Source organism: Dama dama, chromosome 11 (genome assembly GCF_033118175.1).
Source record: "Dama dama isolate Ldn47 chromosome 11, ASM3311817v1, whole genome shotgun sequence".
Classification (NCBI taxonomy): domain Eukaryota; kingdom Metazoa; phylum Chordata; class Mammalia; order Artiodactyla; family Cervidae; genus Dama; species Dama dama.
This window is the reverse complement of record NC_083691.1, coordinates 87,958,097-87,983,969: the sequence shown is the minus strand read 5'-3', so window position 1 is coordinate 87,983,969 and position 25,873 is coordinate 87,958,097. Positions and strand designations below refer to the sequence as shown.

General features: G+C 34.4%; 1 protein-coding gene across 8 annotated transcripts in view; it reads left to right on the top strand.

The window, feature by feature from the left end:
• BIRC6 (baculoviral IAP repeat containing 6) overlaps positions 1-25,873 on the top strand; it is a 208,280-nt gene that overhangs the window by 63,296 nt on the left and 119,111 nt on the right. For 4 of the 8 annotated variants that reach the window (XR_009694811.1, XM_061155637.1, XM_061155638.1 and 1 more), the window contains exons 13-26: positions 2,032-2,192; positions 3,209-3,340; positions 3,818-3,949; positions 6,367-6,545; positions 7,626-7,759; positions 8,151-8,312; positions 8,403-8,534; positions 9,198-9,295; positions 10,906-11,053; positions 12,058-12,191; positions 16,404-16,550; positions 22,458-22,645; positions 23,416-23,739; positions 23,973-24,072. Coding sequence is in view for 7 of the 8 variants with exons in the window: in XM_061155637.1 (XP_061011620.1) it covers positions 2,032-2,192; positions 3,209-3,340; positions 3,818-3,949; positions 6,367-6,545; positions 7,626-7,759; positions 8,151-8,312; positions 8,403-8,534; positions 9,198-9,295; positions 10,906-11,053; positions 12,058-12,191; positions 16,404-16,550; positions 22,458-22,645; positions 23,416-23,739; positions 23,973-24,072 (2,171 nt within the window). In the remaining variant the exon portion in view is untranslated. The remainder of the gene's footprint in view (positions 1-2,031; positions 2,193-3,208; positions 3,341-3,817; positions 3,950-6,366; positions 6,546-7,625; positions 7,760-8,150; positions 8,313-8,402; positions 8,535-9,197; positions 9,296-10,905; positions 11,054-12,057; positions 12,192-16,403; positions 16,551-22,457; positions 22,646-23,415; positions 23,740-23,972; positions 24,073-25,873) is intronic. The other 4 variants (XM_061155640.1, XM_061155639.1, XM_061155641.1 and 1 more) reach the window with 3 other exon arrangements.

The following is a 25,873-nucleotide window of genomic DNA, read 5'->3' as shown; positions in this document are numbered from 1 at the left end:
TTTGTTTGTTTCATTTGTCACCTTGGTTTTGTAAATTCCTATATTCTTTTTTTAAAAAATGTTTATTTTTGACTGTGCTGGGTCTTCGTTGCTGCGTGGACTTTCTAGTTGCAGGTAGGGGCTACCCTGTAGTTGCAGTGTGTGGGCTTCTCATTGCGATGGCTTTTCTCGTTGTGGTGCATGGACTTTAGGGTGTGTGGGCATCTGTAGTTGTGGTACGTGGTCTCAGTAGTTGTGATTCCCAAACTTTAGGTTAAGGTTCAGTAGTTTTGATGCATGGACTTAGTTGCTCCGTGGCATGGTGGGATCTTCCTTGACTAGGAATCTAACCAGTGTCTCCTGCTTTACCACTGAACCATCGAGGAAGCCTGGAAATTCCTGTATGCTTGTTCTTAGCTGTAGGATAAAATGCTGAGGGTAATCCCTCCTTTCATTTAGTTTGTTAAATAGATCTGTAGATTGTGTCACTAAATATTTAAATGTTTGTTTTGTACAGCTACTTCTTTTTTTGTTGTTGCTAATATGGGTTCCCTTTAAAAAAATTTTTTTTTTCTACTGAAGTGTAGTCGGTTTACAATGTGATAAGTTTCAGCTGTACCGCAGAGTGATCAGTTATACATATACCCACTCTTTTTTTTAAGATTCTTTTCCCATATAGGACATTACAGAGTATTGAGTAGAGTTCCCTGTGCTATATAGTTACATAGTAGTGTGTATATGTTAATCCCAATCTCCCAGTTGTGCAGGTACTTTGGAAGGTACTAGTAAAATGGCTTTTATGAAATTTACATTCTAGTGGTGATAGACAGGCAGTTGAGACAGATATCTACTATGTCATATAGTCATAAAAGCTTTGAAACACATTAAAACAGAATGGTGATAGAGTTGTTGGGTGTGCACCTGTGTGTGAGAGAAAATGTGTGTGATATTTTTATATAAGGGGTCTCAGAAAGGCTTCCATGAGGACATTAATTTGGAGACAACAGAAAGTACGGAGATCCTGAGGAGTATATGTTACAAATTTTAGGAGGAGCATGGAGGCTACTGGTTAAGTGCAGTGAACATGGAGGAGAGTGATAGGAAGTGAGATCAAAGGAAATAGTTGGTAGCTAAATCATGAATGTCTTTATAGGCTACAGTGAGACTTCTATGTTGAATGAGATGGGAAGGTGTTAGATAGTTTTGAATATAGGAGTGATGTGATATGATTTATGTTTTAGAAGGATATACTAAGACCACTGTGTTGATAGTAGATTATGAGTGGTTGTGGTGTGTGTATTAGAGGGAAGAGGCAGGAGCAAGAATTCTAACTTGAGTGCTGTTGTGGTAGTTCGGATACTTGTGGTGGTTAGGGTTAGGGATTGGACCATGATGACAGTTGACAGAGGCAGTGAGAACAGTGGTCAGATACCGCGTGGAGGCAGAAGGAGTCCTGTGTGCTGGTGTGCTGAGTATCTGGTGTGAGAATTGTTAAGGATGACTGATGTTTTGGATTGAGCTCATTAAAAAATGGAATTTCTTTTTACAGCTTTCAGAATTGGTTATCTAGTAGTTTGGGGTTACTTATGTTAAGTTTGAGATATCTGGTAGGCATTTGGATTTGAATCTGAAATTTAGTGGAGGAGATTTACTTTTTAGCACATATACAGAATTTAAATCAGAGAACGGACATGTATAAGAAATACAGAATGTTCTTATTTTAAAATACAAATTCCTGTGACCCCACTCTTAAATCAGGGTGGGCCCATAAGTCTGCACATAATTCTGATGCACAGTATTTCACACTTAGAGGAACAAGGGCTTTTTGGAGTATACAGTGCCCAAGGCAGGTATGGATTCCTGAGGTAAGATTCTTCATTGCCCTAAGTTTAACTTTTCTCAGTAGAACTGCTTATCTTCTCCCATAATCCCACTGAGAAGCATTTGGTTTTGTTGGAGACTGCACATCAGAGTATGAAAGGTAATGTTAGTGATAAGATGGTTACAGCTAAAGAAAGATTTCACTCTATCATTTTCTCCCTTATTTGACAGCAACAGCTGGGATGAACATGTATTTGAATTGGTTCTACCTAAAGCTTGTATGGTTGGACATGTGGACTTCAAATTTGTTTTGAACTCAAACATCACCAATATTCCACAGATACAAGTGACACTGCTGAAAAATAAAGCTCCAGGCTTAGGGAAAGTCAATGGTAAGAATGGATCAAAATTTGAAGATTTTATCATGTAGTTGGGTTTCTTAAAAAAACTAATTTTCAACTTGGCTGTCTAGTTTTGACATCCCTTCTTGCTCCCACACCCCTGTGCTCTTTTCCTTCTCTACTTTTTTGTGGTTCTGTTTAGAGAAGTTTATCCAGAAACATTGAAGAACTTCTCAGTAACTCTCTGTTGTTCAGAATTGCATAAACTTGAGTAATTTAATTATGGTTTTAGGCAGTTAGTTCCTTTGTGAGTTAGTTTCACTTTTAGCATTACTGCACTTAACACATTTCTCTTTGTGAGAGGAGACTTGTTTGTAAAAAGAACTTTGTTATGGAATGCATATATTCTTTTAAGATTATTAGTAAAACTCAGAATGTAGTGCCAGGAATATATTCATCTTTATTTATCTTTCTTACAAACTCAGAATTTGATATATTGAGTTACTAAAATAGATTATACATACTTGACATATTTGGAACTAGATGTTATTTCTCAGTGTTTTCGTCTTAATAGGTTAATTTAAAAGATTAGGGATAATTTCAGAGTAAAAGGCTACTTCACACCAGGGATAAAAACATTGAAACCTGAATAATTTCCTATTTTACAAATATGTATGTATGTGTTTGTGTATATATATGTGTTTGTGTGTATATATGTGTGTATTTGTGTATATGTGTGTGTATAATTTTGAATCATGACAGATTCTGATTTAATTGGTGTAGGACTTAGGTACTGGTATTTTTAAAACTCTGCAGGTGGTGTACTATATAGCCTAGGGTAAGAATTTTTGGTTTAGTGGCTAGCAGATTATTTCTTCAGGTGAATATTTTACCACCTTTAAAAGAGAGAAGAGACTATAAAACAGTTGAATCTAATTTTCTTCCTCCCCTAACAACCATTTTAAAAATCACTGTAGTTCCCAATTTAACAGAGTATTTTAGAATTTTAGGCACAAAGATCATTGATATTAAGCAACATTAAGTTTACTAATATTTTTATCCTCTAGAAACAGCAGTAGATAGGCAGATCACCTTTCCTTTGTCTCCAGCTCTTAACATTGAAGTGGAACAAAATGGGAAACCGTCCCTGGTTGATTTGAATGAAGAAATGCAGCACATGGATGTAGAGGAATCACAGTGTGAGTTAAATTACAGAGCTGTTGTCCATGACAGTAAAAGGAGTAGTGATCCAAATGCATCCTACTGGGCAAAGATTTCTTTATGGCTTGCAAAAACGTGGTTTTAAGAACACAATTAAAAATAACCTATAATTCTGCTTGGCAATATGCTTTAATTTTCAGCTCTTCTTAGTGAACACAGCTGTGCTAATACTTGCGTTCTTGTTTTTTAATATCTTGAGATTTGAAATCATGTCATGGTTTTATTTTTTTTTTAAATCAAGGTGAATGTAAATAATATGGGAATGAAAAACAGCATAATATATCAGATAATGATTATAGTTCCTTAGCATGATAGCAAATTTTATTTGAACACATTCTAAGTATGGAATTTTGTGTGGTGCTGTTATATGTAAATGGGATGGATATTTGCTTATTAAATACTACATTTTAAATTATACACTAATTTAAAAGAAAAATGTGTATTTTTCTTTTTAGGTCTTAGATTATGTCCATTTTTAGAAGATCATAAAGAAGACATTCTCTGTGGGCCAGTGTGGCTTGCTAGTGGCCTTGATCTGTCGGGGCATGCTGGGATGTTGACATTAACAAGCCCCAAACTTGTTAAAGGTGAAGTAACATGTTTTACAAAAGCAGAATAAATAGCCCCACAGTTGTAAAAGTAGATTTAAAAAAAATAACCTGACTTCAGAAAAATAAGATACTGTTTTTTGGGGGAATTTTCTTGAATGATTCTATCAGTTTCATGGTAGCTGAGGTAATTTCCTTTCACCAGTGACTATTGCTGTGTGAAACTTAAGATCCTATGTTCTGTGTCTTGAGGGTCTCAGTACTTTTTGAAAAAGCACAAAGAAGATGAATGTAGTATGACTTAGCATGTTATACAGAATTCTTCCAAATAACCAAACATTATGTTCTGGCATGTTTGCCTTTTCCATCAATTTAGAGTCCTGTGTTTTCAGGGTGTTCGTTGTATATTGTTATGATATCTTCTCTTAAGGGTTTTTTTATAGAGGAGTTTTGAAAGTATTAGATGTAATGATGTGTCTTAAACACAAGTTACAATATATATTTTATTTTATGTCTGTAAGGTGTTAGATATTGCACTAGTAAGACATTTATGTCACCTTTGTATCTCATGGGTGAATTAAAAAATCCAAGTGAGACACCTCAATCGTTAAAGTAAAATTGGAGGTGAGAAGGCTGTGGAGATCCTTCTGTAAACCAAGAAAATATCAGACCACCTAAATAACAACTGTTTTAAAATGTATGCACTCCCTTTATAATGTTTGTCCCCATTCACACACTTCCCTTTAGTTACAGATACAGTATGTACACAAGCTTGATTGTACTCCCTTGACTACATCTTTTTCATTCATTAAGTTTATGAGACCCTGTGATTTGTTAGGTTACATACTAGGTTATAGTGGTGAGCAAAACTGTATAATAACTACATAATAAAATCTCTCATATTGCTGGAAGTGTAAGTTAGTTGTGTTAAATGAGAATATGAAACTTAAAATCTTACATGAAAATTAAAATGTTGGCTTTGACAAAATTGTGTGTGTGTGTTAGTTGCTCAGTCATGTCCAACTCTTTGCGACCCAATGGACTGTAGCCCACCAGGCTTCTCTGTCCAGGAGATTGACAAAATTATGGATAGATTATATAATGTGTATTTCAAAAGTCTCAGTAATGTAAAAGTGTTAGTTTTCTTGGAATTTAGTAGAAGTGACTATTCTTCTCTTCAAATTCCTAAAACTTTGAACTGGAGAAAATGATTGCTAAATTTTTGTGTATGCATAAAAGGATGATGTGGGCCAAAGACATGTTGAAAAAGAAAACCGAAAAGGAGGATCTTAAGAGATTTTAGAACCTAGAATAGTGCAACAATAAGAAGAATATAACAGTGCAGTGCCAGCACAGTAGTCAGGCAGATCAGTGGCGAACAACAAAAGTAGCTTTTGTAATCACAGAAAGATTTCATACCTGCTTAGGCAGCAGCTTATGGGTTGCTCATGGGTATATTAGTTTGAGGGTATTTTTGCAGTTAATTTTACATATAGATTATATGGTATGACTTCAACTTAGTTAAAATGTATAAAACATAAACTAGTGATAATAACTAATATTTATTGAGTGCTTCCTTTTGCCATGCATTTATAAGTGTTTTAATTACCTTTGAGGTAGGTACTATTATTGTTTTTACTCATTTTGGAAGAAACTGGACCATGGAGAGTTTAATTTGTCACATGGCTAATAGAATGGCAGAACCATTACCAGACCCAGATAGTGGCTCCAAAGCCTGTGCTTTTTTAAGTGTGTGATACTATAATGCTGTGTATGTGTGCATGCACATGTGTGTGTGTGCGTGCATGCATAAAAGGGCTGGATGGATACACATCATAATACATCATTATTTTGGGCGGTGCTTCAGTGACAGTGTTTCCTGTTTTTCTATAGTTCACAGAATTTCTGTGGTTGAAATGACTAACTTCTTTGGGATAAAGCATGCCAGGTGTCAAAACTTGCTATATTATGTTCTTCATATAAATGCTGTGCTTTTTGTTCTTTTGGTGCCAACATATATGAAGCGTATTTAGCCATATTGTATGCAAACAGTACAATTTGAAAATTCTGGCAAAGTGTATTTTTCTTTCTGTGGAGTTAATTATTTAGCTTACTCTGTGAAGACTAAATGGAGAAGGCAATGGCAACCCACTCCAGTACTCTTGCCTGGAAAGTCCCATGGGCAGAGAGCCTGGTGGGCTGCAGTACATGGGGTCGCAAAGAGTCAGACACGACTGAGCGACTTCACTTTCAGTTTTCAGGGAAATGGCAGCCCACTCCCGTGTTCTTACCTGGAGAATCCCAGGGACGGCAGAGCCTGGTGGGCTGCCGTCTATGGGGTCACACAGAGTCGGACACGACTGAAGCGACTTAGCAGCAGCAGCAGCGTGAAAACAAAAAGCAGTTTTGCTTTTTGATGATTGAATAATTTATCCCATTCTGCACCACTCCTCTAGGTATGGCAGGAGGAAAATATCGTTCATTTTTGATCCATGTCAAGGCAGTGAATGAAAGAGGAACAGATGAGATCTGTAATGGTGGTATACGTCCTGTAGTGAGACTTCCATCCCTAAAACACCAGAGTAACAAGGGATGTTCACTTGCTTCACTCTTGGCAAAAGTTGCAGCAGGCAAGGTATGAAACAGTATCATTTTAAACTGTAACATTCAGGTTTTATTTGCTTATTTTCTAATTGAAAGATAATTGCTTTACAGATTTTGTGAACTGTTACATGCTATTTTAAATGTTATAGTTGAGATTTGATACACTCTTGGAAGTAGCATGGCCCACAATTGATTTTTTTAATAGACAACTTGGTTTGTTTGTAGTTTTTCTCTGCAGCAAGTTGAAAAAATATAATGAAGGAGAAAATATTTACGTTAACTTTAAGCTGTCTTTCTTTTATAAAGTATATTCATTGGGGAGTAATTGCTAGCAGGCACTTGCCTTAATAATTATTTTGGACCATAATGCTTATTTCCTTGTGTGTAAGTATTTGTTTCTATGCCCTTAACTGGTAACACACCACTTTTTTTTTTTGGTAAACATTTGGGAGGCTGCAGGAAGAGAAGTAAGTTGAGAATTGATTTCAGAGATATAATTTTCATGTTCATTTTCTACAACTAGCTTTACATCATGCAGTTTCTTCATACTTGTTTGATTTTGGACTTTCTTGAGCACTAGAGATTTTATTTCTCTATCATCATTATCCATAAGCAACAATAGCAGTATCAGTAACAACAACCATCTTATATTTGTATAGGTCTTCCAATTTTTCAAGAACTTCTGTGTACTTTATCTGATTTAAGCCCCAAAGTAACTCTGAGGTAGGCAGAGCAGGTGCTATTACCTCCATTTTTTCATATTTTAATTGAGGGAACGTTAGAGACTGGGGAGCTGGCATAGCTCATAGAGCAGTAGCTGGGACTGAGACTCAAGACTTTGGCTTGGTAATCTTTATTCACTGGGCTGTTTTACCTTTAAGCAGTGACTATGTCTCTTCCACGGTTATAGTTTTATAACAATTTTATAACAATGGAGTAAATTAGTCATTTACTGAATATGAGGGTAAAAGCTATCATTTTAATTTGAGATTTATGTTTTGAAATTTAATTTGAGATTTATGTTCAGTTATATTTTTTTATTTATAAACTTTAATGGTAAATAACTTTTTGTTTCATTTGTTCATTCAATTACTTATTTTTGTATGTTCAGGAAAAATCCTCTAATGTTAAAAATGAAAATACAAGTGGCACCCGTAAATCTGAAAACCTCAGGGGCTGTGACTTACTTCAAGAAGTCTCAGTCACCATCCGAAGATTTAAGAAAACTTCAATTTCTAAAGAGAGGTAACCTCATTTTCTTCTACTGTTCTTAAATAATAGGAGTACAAAGGAAGAATTTCCAGTAAATATATCAATATACACAAAATTTTAAAATCCTAACTTTTCCTTGAAAATTTTTATTCGCTTTTTATTTCTCTTAAGAACTTACGTCAGTGATGGTATATATTGTTTTTTCACTTCATTGTTTCATCCTTGGTGTTCATATAGTGCTAGGTAATTTTCTTCCTTTTTTTAATTGTAATATTCATGATTCCAAATGAAATATTTGATGTCCAACCAGGTTGAAATAGCTTTATTTTTCTCTTTTGATTATTAATGTGTTTATGTATATGTGTGTGTGTGTGTGTGTGTGTGTGTGTATATATATATACATATATTGTTTTTTTTTTTGTAGAGTGCAGCGATGTGCCATGTTGCAGTTTTCAGAATTTCATGAGAAGCTTCTCAACACTTTGTGTAGAAAAGCAGATGATGGCCAAATCACAGAACATGCCCAGAGTCTTGTGTTAGATATTCTTTGTTGGTTAGCTGGAGTACATTCGAATGGACCTGGAAGGTTAATAAGATTTTATTTACCACAGATTGTCCTTTGGATGTTATGATTGGAAGTTCAACATGAGCGTAAACACCTGCTATTGTTTTGCAGCTCGAAGGAAGGAAATGAAAGCCTGCTTTCAAAAACACGAAAGTGTCTTTCAGACATTGTACGTGTTTGCTTCTTTGAGGCAGGACGAAGCATAGCCCACAAGTGTGCTCGATTTCTCGCCTTGTGCATCAGGTTGGTGATTGTTAAGATGAAAATATACTTTGTAGGTGCTCCTCTAGTTTGGCAGGTGATACCTTGTGTCTAGGGTGATGTGGTTCTTGTTGAATATATGTATAACGTAAGTGGATTTTTAAAACGTAATGAGTATTATTGAGATCCTAGGGAAGAAGTTTGGGTTTTTTTGGGCAAAATGTCATGTTAAATCTAGTAATAAAAGAATTCAGCTGGGCTTCTCTGCTTACTAGAAGATTTTGGGGAGTTTGTAAGGGGAGCTCTTCCCTCACTTTCACTCCCACTGTCCCTGGTTGTCTTTGGATTCTTCTGAGGCCTTTGTTACCAGTTATGTCAGTTTTCCCAGAATTATTTGTAGCAGTGTGCACATCATTTTATCTAAACCCTGATGAAACTATCTAGGAAATGTTTAAAATTAATAGTCTGTATTGATTATACCTGCTTTTTAGCTCTTTTTTGGTTTAAAAAAAGAGTGGTTTATTGCATAAGAAAACAGTTATAAAGACCCTTAGTATAATCAGTCCCTACCATCTTTCTGCACGTTTACAGGGCTTTGAGGCAGGTTTCTTTCAGTCTGTATGAACACATTTAAAGATTTTTAAGAGTAATACACCATGTTTAGAATTAATTACCTTGAGTAATGTATTTAAATTTTTTTTTCAGTAATGGCAAGTGCGACCCATGTCAACCTGGATTTGGATCTGTTCTGTTGAAGGCCTTACTTGATAATATGTCGTTTTTACCCGCAGCAGCAACTGGTGGTATGTGAAACTTGTTTGGTCATAAATAACTATAACTTTAGGAATTATCTCACAGTATGTTTGTTTAGTAACTTTTGTTTTTTCTCAGTTAGTCGTCTTTTTTTTCTATAGCTTGTCTGTTTTTTAAGGGGTTTTAAATTGTGATTGGGTAGGAAGATACTCTTTTTGATAATATTTTTAGGAAAAAGTTATGGGAGATTTAAATAATCAGGTCATCTCAATTCATTCATTTTGTGGAGTTCCTTAAAATAATTGAGTTGTTTGGTTGTTTAGTGATGGTAGATCAGATGTTACAAGCTAAAATGTCTGTAAATGCCAGAGAGATATCATAAATTAGTTAAATGGTTCATACACATATAGTGTGTGAATGGTAGGGTCTGTGGCAAATTGGAATTTTCTGAAAGGGACCAGTGAGTTTTTTTTTTTTTACAGCACCTAAAAACTGTGGAAATGCCATTCAAGAATGAATGTAGTTATCAGGTAGGAATTTACTATGAAGGGCTACTGCTTTGCCCTTTACCTAGTGTTATTATTTATTTATTTATTTATTTATTTTGAAGACATTTCTCACAGTCTTTTATTTCATAAATAACCAATCCATTCAAAAAGTTATCTCATATTCCACAAGAATTTGACCTTTGTGGTGTATCAGAAATAAAGCTTGCTTAAAGTGAGTTGATAAGTGGTTGCTGCTGCTGATGCTCAGTGTGACTCCGTGGACTATAGCCCGCCAGGCTCCTCTGTCCATGGAATTTTCCAGGCAAGCATACTGGGGTGGGTTGCCATTTCCTACTCCAGGGGATCTTCCCAACTGAGAAATCGAACCCGGGTCTCTTGTGTCTCCTGCATTGGCAGGTGAACACTTTACCATTGTGCCACCTGGGAAGCTGGATAAATGGTTATTTTATTAGTATCTTAATTTAGACAAAGAATCCATTTATATTTGCCTTTAACATATATTGACTAAAACTATAAACTTTTGTTACATAGAGTAGAATGTTTTGGACTTGGTTGCTCACTGTGATAATTTCTGGTGTTTAAAACAGTCTCTTGAAAACAGTGTTAGAGGTTGGGTGCTTAAATTATGGGGTGTACTTAGTACTCAGATATCTCAAGTTTTATAAAAGAGTAAAAATACATCGTCGTGAACACCTTTTAAGATCACTTTTGGTCTATATCTAACTGGCAATATAGAATGACTACACTTCATTCACTTGCTGAAGTATGTTATTTGTAGCTCATTCCCATCTATTATTTTTGAAATTTTTCGTACAGAGAAAGAGTATTTTAGGAAAGATTGTTTGAAGGATCTGACATTTCCACTTTTCTAGCTATTCTAAAATGTCCCTCAGAATCATCTCACTTTACTGAAAACCTAAATGACTAGGTTGACTTTGTACACTTCTCAAAAAATATAATGCGATTCTTTGTCAGCATCATCTTAGAGTCCTCCAGGGAGTTAGTCCTTCTTTGTAATTTGCCCTTACAGATTTTCTTTCCAGAAAATCGTTCTAGGAAAAGAGGACATACTCATAAATGTGAAATCTGAAGTTTTCTTTGTGAAGGAGAAATGAGGAAAAGAAATATAAATTTGTTATTGTTGTTTTCAGGTTCTGTCTATTGGTATTTTGTCTTACTGAATTACGTTAAAGATGATGATTTGGCTGGGTGCAGCACTGCATGTGCATCTCTGCTTACTGCTGTGTCCAGACAGTTACAGGACAGGTTAACACCAATGGAGGCTTTGCTTCAGACAAGGTATTTTAACTTATGAAATGACTAATGATGGGCCTTTCTGGATATGGTACTACCTTTGCACAGATATTTGCTTAAGGTTTTCTTTCCCTCTATTTTTTCTGAGAATAATTCCCTTTAACAACTTTGGAAGTCCTGGAGATGCTTATTTGGAGGGCTAATTATATTAAAAATCTTTATAAGTAGTGTTTCTTGCTAGTGGAAAAAGCACTTAAGGTAATTTGTTTCTTCATTGTTAAAACTTTATAAGGTGAAACTGTGTAAATCATGTATTGGCCTTAACTAGTATTCTTTATGTGCCATTTGATTTTCTAAAACTTAAACATAATGAAATAAGAAATATCTAAAGGTTAGATTTAAGTTCTTTTGAAGTAGAGTGTTCTATTATTTAAAGCAGTCACCTTTATAATCATCTTTATTGATTAGAAATCTTGATTTTGATGAAATGTTACCAAAAACCTTTATATCTTCTGCTGAGTCAATGTCATGATTGAGGCAAGGGAAGGGTGCTTGAAAGCCTCTTTTTTTGATTCAGTCTACTGATGAAGGTTCAGTCTTGGTTCATTAGTTACCAGCTTAATTGAAATCACATTTATTGAGTCTCTGAACTGTATCTTTTGGAGCATATGTTTGCAGGGAACACAGTTCAGGTTCAGTGAATTTGAGTTAAATCTGGTTAGTGTCTCCTTCTGCCCCGTATAAAAACTGCTTTTGGAAGTGAAGTGAAGTGAAGTCGCTCAGTCGTGTCCGGCTCTTTGCAACCCCATGGACTGTAGCCTACCAGGCTCCTCCGTCCATGGAATTTTCTGGGCAAGAATACTGGAGTGGGTTGCCATTTCCTTTTCCAGGAGATCTTCCTGACTCAGGAATTGAACCCGGGTCTCCCGCATTGTAGGTGGACACTTTACCGTCTGAGCCACTGGGGAAGTGCTAAAGCTAAGTAAATAGAAAATTTGTTAATTAGATGACTGACAGGAAAATCGCTAGGACCTTGTTTTATTTTTCAGATACGGATTGTATAGTTCACCATTCGATCCAGTCCTCTTTGATCTGGAGATGAGTGGCTCTTCCTGCAAAACTGTGTACAACAGCAGCGTTGGTGTCCAGTCTGATGAGATTGACTTGTCAGATGTACTTTCAGGTAGTAAAATGTTTGATTAGAGGAATTTCTGAATTTTTTACCTTGGTTTAAGATACCACCAATTTTTAATAGATTGTAGTTATTCCATTCTGTCTTTGGGAACTACAAGTTTCTGGAACTTAACTTTTGTGTCTGTGAATCATTTAACTATTTGCTTTGTTTCTCAACTCCCCCATCAAGAAATATTGACGTTCTTTTGACAGGGTTGCAAATTTGGGTTTTTTTGTTGCTTTTTTGTGTGTGTTTCATTACGTTAGTATGACTTTAATGTTAATAGACTAAAATTTGTTTATTCGTTGTAGTCTTTCCAATTTTATTTGGTGTGCCTTTGCTGTCTGTAAAATCAGAGAACATATTATTTCATATTACAGAAAATAAATATATATGCTTTTTTAGTAAGCAAAGATGGAGAAAGAAAAAATAATTTTCTACATCTTCTATCATACTCTTCTGAGGTAAACTTGGTACACAGTGTTACGTGTATTCTTGGATGCACTTCTAAAGAATATGCTTTTAGGACTGAATGTGTAACACTATTTGTATAATCTCTTCAGATGCTAGAATTTGGTGTTTTTCTGTTTTTGTTAGAACAATGAACACTTTAGTTTTTGTTTTCTTCCTTCTTATTGAACTTGTTACAGCTGTTATTAGTAAACCAAAATGTTAAAAAATTTACTTGTAAACATGATAATTACCATGTTAAATATAAGTAAATTTGGGGAGTTAGTCTCAGTTTTGTTTAAATTTAGTTATGAATTGTGAAAAAAACAAAAGAGAAAAATAAAATACAAAAATAAAATGCAAAATATCTCAACTTTAACCTCTCCATTCTCTTAGGTTATCGTTGTTAACAGAATGTTTAGCTATTTAGACTTGTTTGCTACACGTGTTTATGAGCATTTTTAATGAAAGAGATTATATTATACATCTGGTCTTCTTGCTTTTTAATAAATTATTCTGTTTGATGACTTAGGCTCTGATTACCTCATGCCAGTATGTGTCTAAGTGACATGTCAAATTATGAGTAGACCTCAGAGGAGAGGTTAGAACTAGACCTATAGATGCCTCCTGTACACTTTAGGATAGAGTGAAGTTTGTTACAGAGAAACTGTAAGGAGAAGACCATAAAGCTCAGGCCAAGCCAGGGGGTTGGTTAAATACACAAGAGCAGCCATATTCATTTTAGAATGACTATTCGTCTCCATATGAATGTCTTATTTTTTTATTCCTTACCATCAGACCTTCTGCAGCATTTCCTTTTTCAGTTAATGGCATCTGTGGCACAAAACAGAAATGTGAACTGTATCCTCTCTCTCTCATCCTCCACATTGGGGCTGTCATCTGATCCTATCTATTTTTCCACCAACCTGTATTTGCAATTTGCCCATTCTCTTACCTCTCACGATCACAGGATTTTAGTCCAGGTCACAGTCATCTTGAACCTGGACTAACAAATAGCTTTCCAACTGGTTATTCTGCATCTGTTCTTGGCTCACTTCTGTTCATCCTTTACAGTGCAATGATTGCAGTTATTTTTAAATGTAAACAATCTGGTTATTCTCTCAAGGTATTTTTCATGTCTTCCCAAGATTGTACCATCCAAAGTCTCTAATATAGCATAGATGATCTTGTATGATCTGACTTTTTCCCTTCCCCTGTTAGTTTTCTTTTTGTGGTCCTGTGATTCTCAAAGTGTTGTCCATAGGCTCTCTCAGGGTCCCTGAATCCTTTCAGGGAGTCCGTGGATCAACTGTTTTCCTATCTGCCCTTTTCACTGCATAGACTTTTGTATTGATTATGTGAAAGCATGATGATCTTCCCCATACACTTAACAGTCAGAAACATGATGGTTTTACTTAGAAATATCTTTGATGAAATAGTTAAAATCCTAATTGTATTCAATTTTGAACCCAGGAGTACACACCTTTTAAATATTCTGTGATGAAATGGGAAGTGTGCATGAAACATTTGTGCCGCATACTGAGGAACCATGGTTGTTTCAAGAAAATGAACTTGTGTAGTTGTTATAGCTGTAAACTTCTGTTGCTGATTTCATGGAATGCCATTTTTATTTGCACGAATGAGAAACAAAATGTGTTCATTCAGATTTGATTATTTGGCAGGTATTTTCTCAAAAATGAATTTAAAAAGCGTGTCAGTATCCATCCAATTGATAGTTATTTGTTGCCAATGTTAGAAGTAGAACTTTTAAGAAAAGATTAGAATTTTGGAAAACTTTTGTCCTCCAAAGAGAGCTTGACAGCTTCTCAATACATAATGACTTTTCTGATGGGCTGTGATATTAGTGTCATTTTCTGATATTATATAAGCAAGTGTATTAACTTTTGGAAGATCTGTATATAGTAATGAACCAGTATTTTCCAAGTGGTTGATGCGTGGTGAGTCATCATCATACTGGACAGAAGATTCCTTAAAAGAATAAGATAGGCCAACTAATCTTGCTATAGCAGAGTTTGAGAAGGTCTTTTTCAAGATTTCAGATACTATATTGCAATTAATCCTAAACTGGCACTTTTCAAATTTTTGAATATTTAATACTTTATTAAAATATTCCTTTCTTTTCTAACTATGTATATTCTTTGTCAGAGATTTTTTTCATATATTTCTGACAAAGCATCTTCATGCTGTCGTAGATTGGATCCAGATAGGCAAATCCAACTTCCTTTGATAAGCCACATATTAAAGATATTTGCAAAAATGTAAGACTTTGCCACCCTTCTCATTTAAGTTATTTTTGTTTTAGGAGACAGTGATTTTTTTCATCAAAAATGAAAGATTTTATATCTAATCAGATTAATTTATTACTATTATGTGAATTAATGTTTAATATATTCTCTTCTTAAAATCTCTACTTTTGTAAATCTCTCTATATATACAACCAATATAAATGAAAGCTCAATATTTGAGTTCTTTTAATTATTTTAAAGACGTGTGGAGATTTTAGGATTGAGAAATGTTCCTGTAGGCACATTTTTCTTTCAGTTCCTCTAATGTGCCATGTTCCCTTCTACTGAAGAGATTTTATTCATGTCATTTCTTCTGCCTGGGTTCCTCTGCCTCCTTGGAGTAGATGCATAAAAATCTTTTATTCTTCACATGAATCTCTTCACCTCATCCTGGAAGTATTTTATTGCCCATTCACTTAGATTGATTTCCCCTTGACTTATTTGTCCTGTGAACTTCTCCTAAGTAAAGTGTAGCACTTTTTTTTTTTTTAAGGTTTAATTGCATAATTATTTGTTTCATATCTGGTAAACTTGAATAGAAGATGCATTTCATGACAACTAGGGCCTGTCATTTTTCTCTTGTATCTCCCATGTCTTCTATTGAATAAGTGCTCAGTAAATTATTATTATTTCTTTTAACACATGTATCAGGTCCTGTGCTGGGTGCAAATGGATGTTGGAGAGTAAGGTTTTGATAGTTTAGTCTTGCCTTTAATTTATTCCTTTAGGTTTTTTCTGTGTCTGCATTCTTTCCATCTTCTCTTTCTGTTTTACTTTGTCTGATAAAGAATTCTATTTAAAAGTATTGCTCTGATTTTAGAAAATTTGACAAGTACTAAAAATGACATTTCCCTCTTCCTCCCATGGTACCATATACACTCTTAATTCTTTTGTGTTCTTCCATCCAGTCTTCTGTCATTTATGGTTTGCATGGATGTGACCATTTGATTTTTTTCTTACTGCTACATGTGCTAACTTATTTTTATGATTATAATGCAGCATATCTCATTCTAGAATATAATCTTGCTAATATCTTAAGAGTATTTTTAAAATTTTAATTTAGTGTCATTTATATACTTGATACCATAGAATATATTCTGATTTTTTTTGCATGCTTAAATTAATCTAAGTAGCCGTCTTATTTTTTCCTTATTTAAAATATTTATATTTCTTTTGTTTTCTGTTCCTCATTTAAAATCTGAATCACTTGTTCTAGTTTCTTGTTAATGGTTGCTTCTGTACAACTCTGCTTCTGTAGTACGGAGCAGTACTGTAGCACCTTCTGTTGTACCTGGTGTTTGTGAGTTTTCTTAATACCATGTCCATTGTTGAAGCCCTGTGTAAGGTTTGTGCATTTATACATCTTTGTAGTTAAAATTGAAGTAGTGGCTATAATTCTCACTGTGATTGTTGCCTTGTTAAGATTAATTCACCCTTTATAAAACTTGTCTCTCCTTTGTATTAGGAAATGGAAAGGTTAGTAGTTGCACGGCTGCTGAAGGTAGTTTCACATCTCTCACTGGACTTCTAGAAGTTGAACCTCTGCACTTTTCTTGTGTGTCAACTAGTGATGGGACAAGAATAGAAAGGGATGATGCAAGTACGTTTACTGGTATGTACCTTCTTTTGTTACATACATTTTTATTGCATATTTTATGTTGCAGTAAAGTGATATGTAAGTTTACATATCTGTTTATATTATCGGAAAAACTCCTTTACTGTTGTGTGAAGTAGAAACTTGTTGGTTGGAGGGAGATTCTGAGGAAAAATCATAAGTAGTTTCATATCTTTCTAAGTCTATTCATGGGTTTTTTTCCCCCTACATTCTAGAACCTTATGTTAAATCTTTTTGCTTTTATGTGTGTGGAATTTTAGAAACATTTCAATTTGGAAACTATCAAACATGATAAAAGTAAAGGGAAGAGTGCAATGAACTTTTATCTCCATTATCCGCCTGCAGCAGCCATCCACTGCCGGCCGGTCTTGTGTGTAGTTTTCACATCATGGTGTTATTTCTTGCATTTAAAGCTGAAAGTATATTTGTTAGTGTCTGTGAGAAGTTCAAGATGAATGAAGAGGGAAAACTGTTTCTTCAGCTTGTTTAAAACAACTTTGGATACATGAACCTGCTATTTGTGTGTTTGAGTCTATGTGGTGGTGATGCTTTAAATGAATGATTGATGACAACTTGTTTATTTTATACATCTTTTTTCCTTTGTTTTTTTCTTCATGTTGTAAGATCTGTGTTACACATTGTTCTGTCTGGGCACAAATAATTGAAGCTTTTATAATTAGAAATATTGGAATATGATTTTATATTTGTATTATAGTCACAGATGTGTTTTTAAATATTGTCTTGAATGAATTCTACTGTTTGTGTTTTTTCGTAAGTGTCTTTGTTTCTTCAGAAAGTAAAAAGAGTTGCTTAGAAGTCATGAAAGTCATGAAAAATTTAATCACTTGGGTGCAGAACGGCAGCATGTTTTAAAGGGAGCTTAACAGTTGTTTGAGTGCCTTTTTATTCAGAATCATATTTCTTGCAATTGTGGAAGTAACCAAGTGAAATTCATGGCTTATCTAGCTGAGAGTTTTAATTTTAAAATAAAATTTTTTATTTCTTTTACGTGGAGATGCCAGAAGGATCAATATCTACTTATGTTTGTTTTCTTGGACTATTACAGTCGTTTTATAGAAACTTACACATTCAGTGTGGTATGGAAACATGCCATAACAAGAAAATAAACTTCCAGAAAACTATTTAGTTTTGTTTTATTTATTGATTTATTGATTGATTGGCTGCGGAATCTTAGTTCCCCAACCAGGGATCAAACCCATGCCCTCCACAGTGGAAGCACAGAATCTTAACCATAGCACCACCAGGGAGTCTGAGAACTCTTTAGTTTTTTAAATCAGGATTTTTTCTTTGGAACTGTCATGAAATTAATTTTTTATTTTAAGAAAATTAATGTATTTGGATAAGTAATATTTTCAGAAGGTTTGAAATTTAAAACAAAATATCTGATTTGAAAAAAAGTATTCCTTTACATTCCTACCCATTTCTTCTGCAAAGCAAATAATAGGACCAGTTTCTTGTCCTTCCAAAAGTAGTCTATGCTTTTTTTTTTTTAGTCTATGCTTTTATAATAATTCAACTTTGTATTGCAATCAGATCAAAAGTGTTGCCAGCAGAGGGATTTTAGTAAATTTTAAGACAAAATCCTGAGTTGTGATCATAAGGTGCTAGAAGATGAGTGTAGTCTCTCAACTTCTGTCTCCTTTTACTTTGAAACATGTTAATTGTGAAATACAATACTCATGCAGAAAAGTGTAGTAAACAATTGTATAGGGAAGCAATTTATCACAACACAAACCGCCCATATGACTACCAGGTCAAGAAACAACATTTCCAGTACTCTGTAAACAAATTTCTTTATGCCCACTTCAATTTATTTTTCCCTCACTCTCTGAAGAAGGTAAACCTTGTCCTGACTTTTTATAAAGAGTAATCATTTCTAGCTTTTTATTTGTTTCTTTGTATAACCTCTTACCTCAGCTTCCTTGGTGGCTTAGTCAGTGAAGAATCTGCCTGCATAGTCAGTAAAGAATCTGCCTGCAGTGCGGGAGACTTGGGTTGCATCCCTGAGTCAGGAAGATCCCCTGGAGAAGGGAATGGCAACTCACTCCAGTGTTCTTGTTTGAGAAATCCCATGTTCTGAAGAGCCTGGTTGGTTGCAGAGTGGACACAACTGAGCAACTAACTTTCACTTTCATAACTTCTTAGCTACATGTTCCTAAACACTGGTTGAGTAAGGTCTGTGTGGTATAGAATTGCATTTATGTATTTTTTGGTCAGCTGTTGAAGTTCCATGTTATGATTGTTAAATTCACCCATAATGTTTAGTCTGTGCTTGGTGAAGTGTACTGTGTATATCCACTTGGGTATACAGTTTGCTAATTGTGTTCTTCAGATTCTCTCTCTCTCTCTCTCTTTTTTTTTTTTAGATTCTCTCTTTATTGATTATTTTATGTTTCTTTTTTTGAGTTAATAAGATCAGCATGTTAAATTCTTGTCATTATACTTGTGGATTTGTCTGTTTTGGTTTCAGCAGTTTTTCTTTTATGCATTTTGAAGCTATCATACAAATTTAGAATGGTTGTATCTTTTTTATGAATTGAATCTTTTATTGTTAGTTATTATCTCTCTCTAGCATTGATTTTCCTAAAATTGCTTCTTTTGATATTTCTGTACCAGTCATCAGCTTTCTTTAGGTTACTATTTGTGTGGTATATATTTTTACTTTTCAGAATCTCGTTATTTTAGATATGTCTTTTATAAGCAGAATGTACTTACCTTTTTTGTCCTGTTTCTTTCAATTGGAGTATTTAGCTTATTTACATTTAATATAATTACTAATATATTTGTATTCAAATCTACCATGTATTTTATATATTCTGTTAGAGTTCTCATCTTGCCTATAGATGTTTCTTTTTTTCCCTTTGTCTCCATTTTATTGGTGACTCTATTTTTATTGAGCTATTTTTCTTCTTTTTATTATTTTTAGCAGTTATCCCAGAGAGCATAATATACATCCTTGACATCCAGAAATCCAGTTACTTTTTTTCCCATACGGTGCAAATATATTGAACATTATTTAATCACTACTTTGAGTTATATGGCAATATGACTTCATACCTTAATTTTTATATTATTTTAATTCTCGAGGTTATTGTTATGATTTTTGTATTCAGTATTCATTTGGATTTACCTTACAATTCCATTTTCATGTCTCTTTATTTTTTTCTTTGCTTTTGTAGTAGCAGAATGACATTTTTCTTGGATTGTTTGTCTTTTATGTGTTTCTCGTGATTTAGCTCATTTTCCTTTGAATATTATTTGGGCATTAGATTTTAAAGTCAGTAGAAGGCTAAAGTATACATGGTTAATATTTAAAGTCATTTAAATTATCCCAAAATTACAAGGACAACATAAATGCTTCAGTAAGTCTAACAATTTTCCCTCTAGAGTTGGAATGAGCTGCTATTGCTTTGGTGGAACAGTTGGTAGAGCAAGTAGATTTTATTTTGGGGCGCACAGCGTACATGAGATATGATTGCACTTTCTTTGACCAAACTCATATAGTTGAATTTGTGCATGTTACATGAGGTATTGGATGGCTTCAGTGTAGAGATCTTTTTTTTTTTTAAATAGAGGAAATTTTTTTATTGTAAGAGGCTACACACAGTTTTGTTGTTATTTCTATTTTGTGATTATAACTTAGTTTTAAAAAAATAGTTTATTTGAATTCTGGCATAACATACTCATTGTTAAATGTCAAGCTATGCTGTTAAATTACCTCCCCCCTCCTACTTTTCAAATATTTATGAGTGAATTTTTACTTCCCTCAGTTTTATTTATTTATATTTATTGGGATATGGTTGATTTAAAATGTTGTGTTAATTTTTTCTGTGTGCCTCCCTCAGTTTTAGATACATTACCTGTGAAATAGGGTAAAAATATTACCTACTCATGGTCCATTGCAAAGTTTAAATGAGTTAAGTTCCTTACTCAGCATTGTGCCTAACATTAATATTTGATTTCACACAGCCCTTGGTTCTAACCCTAGTTCTGCCACTAAGGTTAGCTCTACAGGGTAACTTCTACATTTCCTATTATTGTAGCAGTTGTCTTTCCTCCATTTAAGTGAGTCTTTCTCTTTCTGACTTATTTCACTTAATGTAATAATTTCCAAGTTCACCCCTGTTGCTGCAAATGGCATTATTTCATTCTTTTTCATGGCCATGTAGTATTCCATTGTGTATGTGTACCACATCTTTATCCATTCATCTTTTGATGGGCACTTAGGTTGCTTCCTTGGCTTGGCTATTATAAATTGTGCAGCAGTGAACATTGGGGTACATGTACGTTTTTTTGAGTTAGAGCTTTCTCTGGTTACATGCCCAGGAGTGGGATTGCTGAATAATACAGAAATTCTATTTTTAGTTTTTTAAGGACCCTACATACTGTTTTCCATAGTGACTGTATCAACTTACATTCCCACCAACAGCATAGGTGGGTTTCCTTTTCTCCATCCTCTCTCCAGCATTTGTTACTTGTAGATTTTTTAATTTGGCCATTCTGACCACTGTGAGACAATACCTTGTTGTAGTTTTGTTTCACACTTCTCTTAATAATTCGTGGTGTTGAGCATCTTTTCACGTGTCTATTGGCCCTCTGTATGTCTTCTTTTATTTAGGTCTTCTGCCCATTTTTCAGTTGGGCTGTTTGTTTTTTTATTGTTGTGTTGTATGAACTGTTTGTATATATTGGATATTAAGCCCTTGTTGGTTGCATTTTCCCAAATATTTTCTCCCAGGCCATAGGTTGTCTTTTTGTGTGTTTATAGTATTCTTTGCTCTGCCTGTAAGTTTGTTTGATTTCATTCATTGTTGAATCAACATTTGTTGATTTTTGCTTTCATTTCTATTGCCTTGGGAGACTGACCTAGGAAAACATTGGTGTGATTTATGTCTATTTATTCATAGAATGTTTTGCCTATGTTCTTTTATGGGAGTTTCATGGTGTTATGTCTTATATTTAAGTCTTTAAGCCATTTTGAGTTTATTTTTGTGTATGATGTGAGGGTTTGTTCTGACTTCATTGGTTTACATGTGACTCTCCAGCTTTCCCAGTGCAACTTGCTGAAGAGACTGTCTTTTCTCCTTTGTATATATGTTCTTGCCTCTTGTCGAAGATTATGTGAGTTTATGAAATTAAGTTTTTATCTCAGCTTTTTTCAAAATGTTTTACACAGACACTGGTAAATATTTAATGGGAAAAAAAGTTCTTTTATACTACATATTTGAATAACATTGAAAAGGGGAGTAAAAATATTTTAAACTTGTGTAATTTTATAGATCTTTAAAAATGGTAATATTCATGGGTAAGCAGTGTGTGCCAGACTTATTTGTGCATAGGACATGTTTCTCTTCCTGTTAGTGTTCTGAGGAAACATTGCTTTACATATTGTACGTGGGCCAGATTCTCTTTTTAGGCTATGTTGTAAAATGAGAAATCGGTGTCAGCAGTCTTGTGAAACGATGTTCTTATAATTGAAAGTTTGTTTTTTTTTTTTTTTTTAGCTTTTTAGGGGAGGGAGAAGAGGTGTTGTGTCTGTAGAATCTTAGTAAAGCAAAAATCAGTTTATTTCTCATGCTAAAACTATATAAGATTATTGTTTTGTATTTTCATTTTAGCCATATTAAATGAAATGTCTTCAGGCTAAAAATATTTTTAAACTTAAAAGTATACTAATTTTCTTAGATTAAGATATCATTCTTGGATCCCTTATACTTGAATACTATTATTATCAGTATAGTTTTACCATTAAGATTTCCTCTCAAGATTTTTATTTTTTAAATGAAAATTAACTGTTGTTTAGTGTCAAAGTAGTGAGCTTTTGTACATGTTTCTCTGTGAGCCTTTTCTTTATCCTGTTTTTCCCCCTTTGTCTTATGCCAGTGAGTTCCTTCGGGGTTACTCCTGCAGTAGGTGGACTATCATCTGGGACAGTTGGGGAAGCTTCGACAGCCCTGAGTTCAGCAGCCCAGGTAGCTTTGCAGTCTCTCTCTCATGCAATGGCTTCAGCCGAGCAACAGCTGCAGGTGCTGCAAGAGAAACAGCAGCAGCTTTTGAAGCTTCAGCAACAGGTTGGAGACTATTTGGCTCTTTGTTCATGCTGTCTCTAAACTTCAAAAGCTGAAAAAGTACTGTAAAAATGACTGTTATTTTCATAAAGGAAATTAGGTTTGACCGATCTGAGATAACCATTTTCTGCAAAAATTGAGGTAACATCTTCATGATATACTTAAATTTTTAAAAATGATATATATGCATTTTATAGTACATATCTTGGGGAATATAATTGATGTTTTCTTTGTAATCTTTAAAATCCATTCTTTATTCTGTTTATAAATATTCTTGGTCAAACATAAGTGTTAACAGTTACTATTTTTATGCATTGTAAAACCTAAAACAACATTTAAAGACACTAAATAAATGTGAATTAAAATTTAGTAATAATAGCAGATGTTTTGGAGATTTTGTTGTGGACTATACAATTCCTAGTGACAGATTGTGTCAGGTTAGGCAACATGAGAAGCCACTTCCTGTTAATACTTTGTTTTGAGAAGAATTTTGTTTCCTTACTTACGTTTAATTGTTCTGCTTCTTTTCCTCCTTTGCTTTGAGAAGGTCCTACTGCCCAAATACTCAGGAAATTTAATATTAGATTTTTAAGGAAATATATATGCAACATAGAAGTACGCCATTCATATTGAGCCCATTTTTTTACTTTTCATTTTTATCGCACTAGGATCCAGTTAATCATGTTTATTTTCATAATATATACCATGTAGTGTTCCCCACAGTGTAGGCAGGCAGGATTAGTCTATATTTGTTGCTTTTACTTCTTTTACAGAAAGCAAAGCTGGAAGCCAAGTTACATCAGACAACAGCTGCAGCAGCTGCAGCAGCGTCAGCAGCATCAGCAGTAGGTCCTGTTCACAACTCTGTGCCTTCCAACCCAGTGGCAGCCCCTGGATTCTTCATTCATCCATCTGACGTTATTCCACCCACTCCAAAAACAACACCACTTTTTATGACTCCACCACTCACCCCACCCAATGAAGCAGTTTCCGTTGTGATTAATGCCGAACTTGCACAGCTTTTCCCAGGCTCAGTTATTGATCCCCCAGCAGTCAATCTTGCTGCACATAACAAAAATTCCAACAAGTCCAGAATGGTAAATTACTATATTTTAAATAGGTGTTCGCTTAGACATTAAAAAATATTTTGATGTGTACGCTAACTTTAGAAGGCAAATTCAGTTAACTTGTTAATATCAAATCAGATTATTTTATAAAATATTACAGAATATACATCAGGAAATGAGACTTATTAACTTCATTTTATGGTTATTAGTTTTTACGGAGCAAAAGTGATATCAATATAGAGTTATACTTTTTTCTTTTCTAGAATCCTCTTGGTTCTGGTCTAGCCCTTGCAATTTCTCATGCTTCACATTTTCTTCAACCTCCGCCTCACCAGTCCATTATTATAGAGCGAATGCATTCAGGTAATCTTTGATTTTCTTAAAGTATATATTTTTTTGCTTTGTCTATTGGTTCTTAGAAGACAGTATTTTGTAGTTTGATTTTCCTGTGCAAATAAATCACATCTGCTCTTGGGAAAGTGCTTTTTACGAAGAGCAAACGTCACATTAGGACTCAGACTCTGTACTGGTGAAGCTGAATTGGAAGCGTGCTGCTGAATAGTTTCATTCATTCTGTCCAGGCAGCGGGTTTGATCTGTGTAAGAATCTCACCTCTTGGGCTATGGTTGGCATAAGTATCTGCCTCCATTGTAGCTGCATAGTTACAATTACACTAAAAATGATGCTTAAAGAGGTATTTCTAAGACTAGCATCAGTCTCATGGTTCTAATCTTGGAACCATTTTTTCTGAGAATAGCTGACAGAGTTACTACTACTGATAGTAACTGAGTAGGATTACCGTTTCATGGTCTCTGGATAACTAAGGTTTTACTTAGGCCTCTACCGTGCTTATATTGCTAGAGACCTATGATCAGGATGGGTGCTTTCAGTTAGAGCAGGTTTACTAATACACCATAGGAAATATTTCCCTTATTACCCTACCAGCTGTTATTTCTGGGCTTGAGCAGCAGCAGAACTTAACAAAATCCTTGTTGTGTTTTTTTTTCTTTTAAACTAATTTATTTATTATAATTGGAGGCTTATTAGGCTAATTACAGGATTGTGGTGGTTTTTACCATACGTTGACATGAATCAGCCGCAGGTGTAAGTAATGTGACTATAGTGAGTACTGTATTAGTTTCACTATATGAAGAGTTGAACCATATTGGCTTTATTGCAGTGGGTAGTTTCCTCTTTGGAAGAGTTTTTTAAAAGATGTTGACAGTGTTTTCTGCCCAACTAACCATTCATTGGTAGCAACATTAGTGTTTGTGGCATTTAGAGTGAAATTTATCGTCCAGTCTTATGAAGTGTTAGCAGTTGTTTACACTCTGATTTGGTTTTTTATCTCTGGGGTTGACTATGGCATGTTAGCCCCCTAAAGGGGAGAATTATGTTTTTCATTCAGTAGTCTTACCTGTTTAGGAAAAATTACTGATAACTCCCTGGTTTTCCATAAAACTGCTCTGTGGAGATATCACTAGTCCTATTAGTTAAATTTAGTTTGGGTTCCTTCACCATATAGTGTAACTAGTAAAATTGCTATCTGGCCCAAACCCAATAAAGAAGAAAAATAATTAGGATTTTTATTAATGATTCTGCCTACTATTTCAGTATTTGACCTTATTCCTGAAATGTGTGTGAGATGCCAATCTGCTCTCCCCTCAGATCATTGTTGCCTTTCGTTAATATGAGCTTACACAGAGAAGACATGCTGCCTCTTCAGTGTGGCCCTTAATAGTAAGCCTTCTGCTTCATCTGGTACTGAGCTGAAGAGACAGTGATGTGTCAATATGGGAGGGAGGCACTGTTTGAGATAAGCTTTATCTGTCTCCATTGTAGGGCCTTAGTAAGAGATTTTTTAGTGTGGTAGTAATGCCTACATGTGGTTTAGGCCTTAAGCTTTACCTTTATATCTTTACCCCAATGTAAGATGCAGCTCCAAAAGATGTTAAACAGGGCTTAAGAAAACCAAAATCAAATAATAAAATTTGGCATCATTAATACATTTAGTTGTAAAATTAGAAGAAAAAAAGACCAAGTGACCGAAAGAAGAACAGATAGGTAGTTTATTGAGTTCATCTGTATTCTGTTTTTGCTGCTTTACCTTTTTTGGTTTTAAAGTTTTAAAATAAGCTTATGTGTACAGTTGATTGCCTTCACA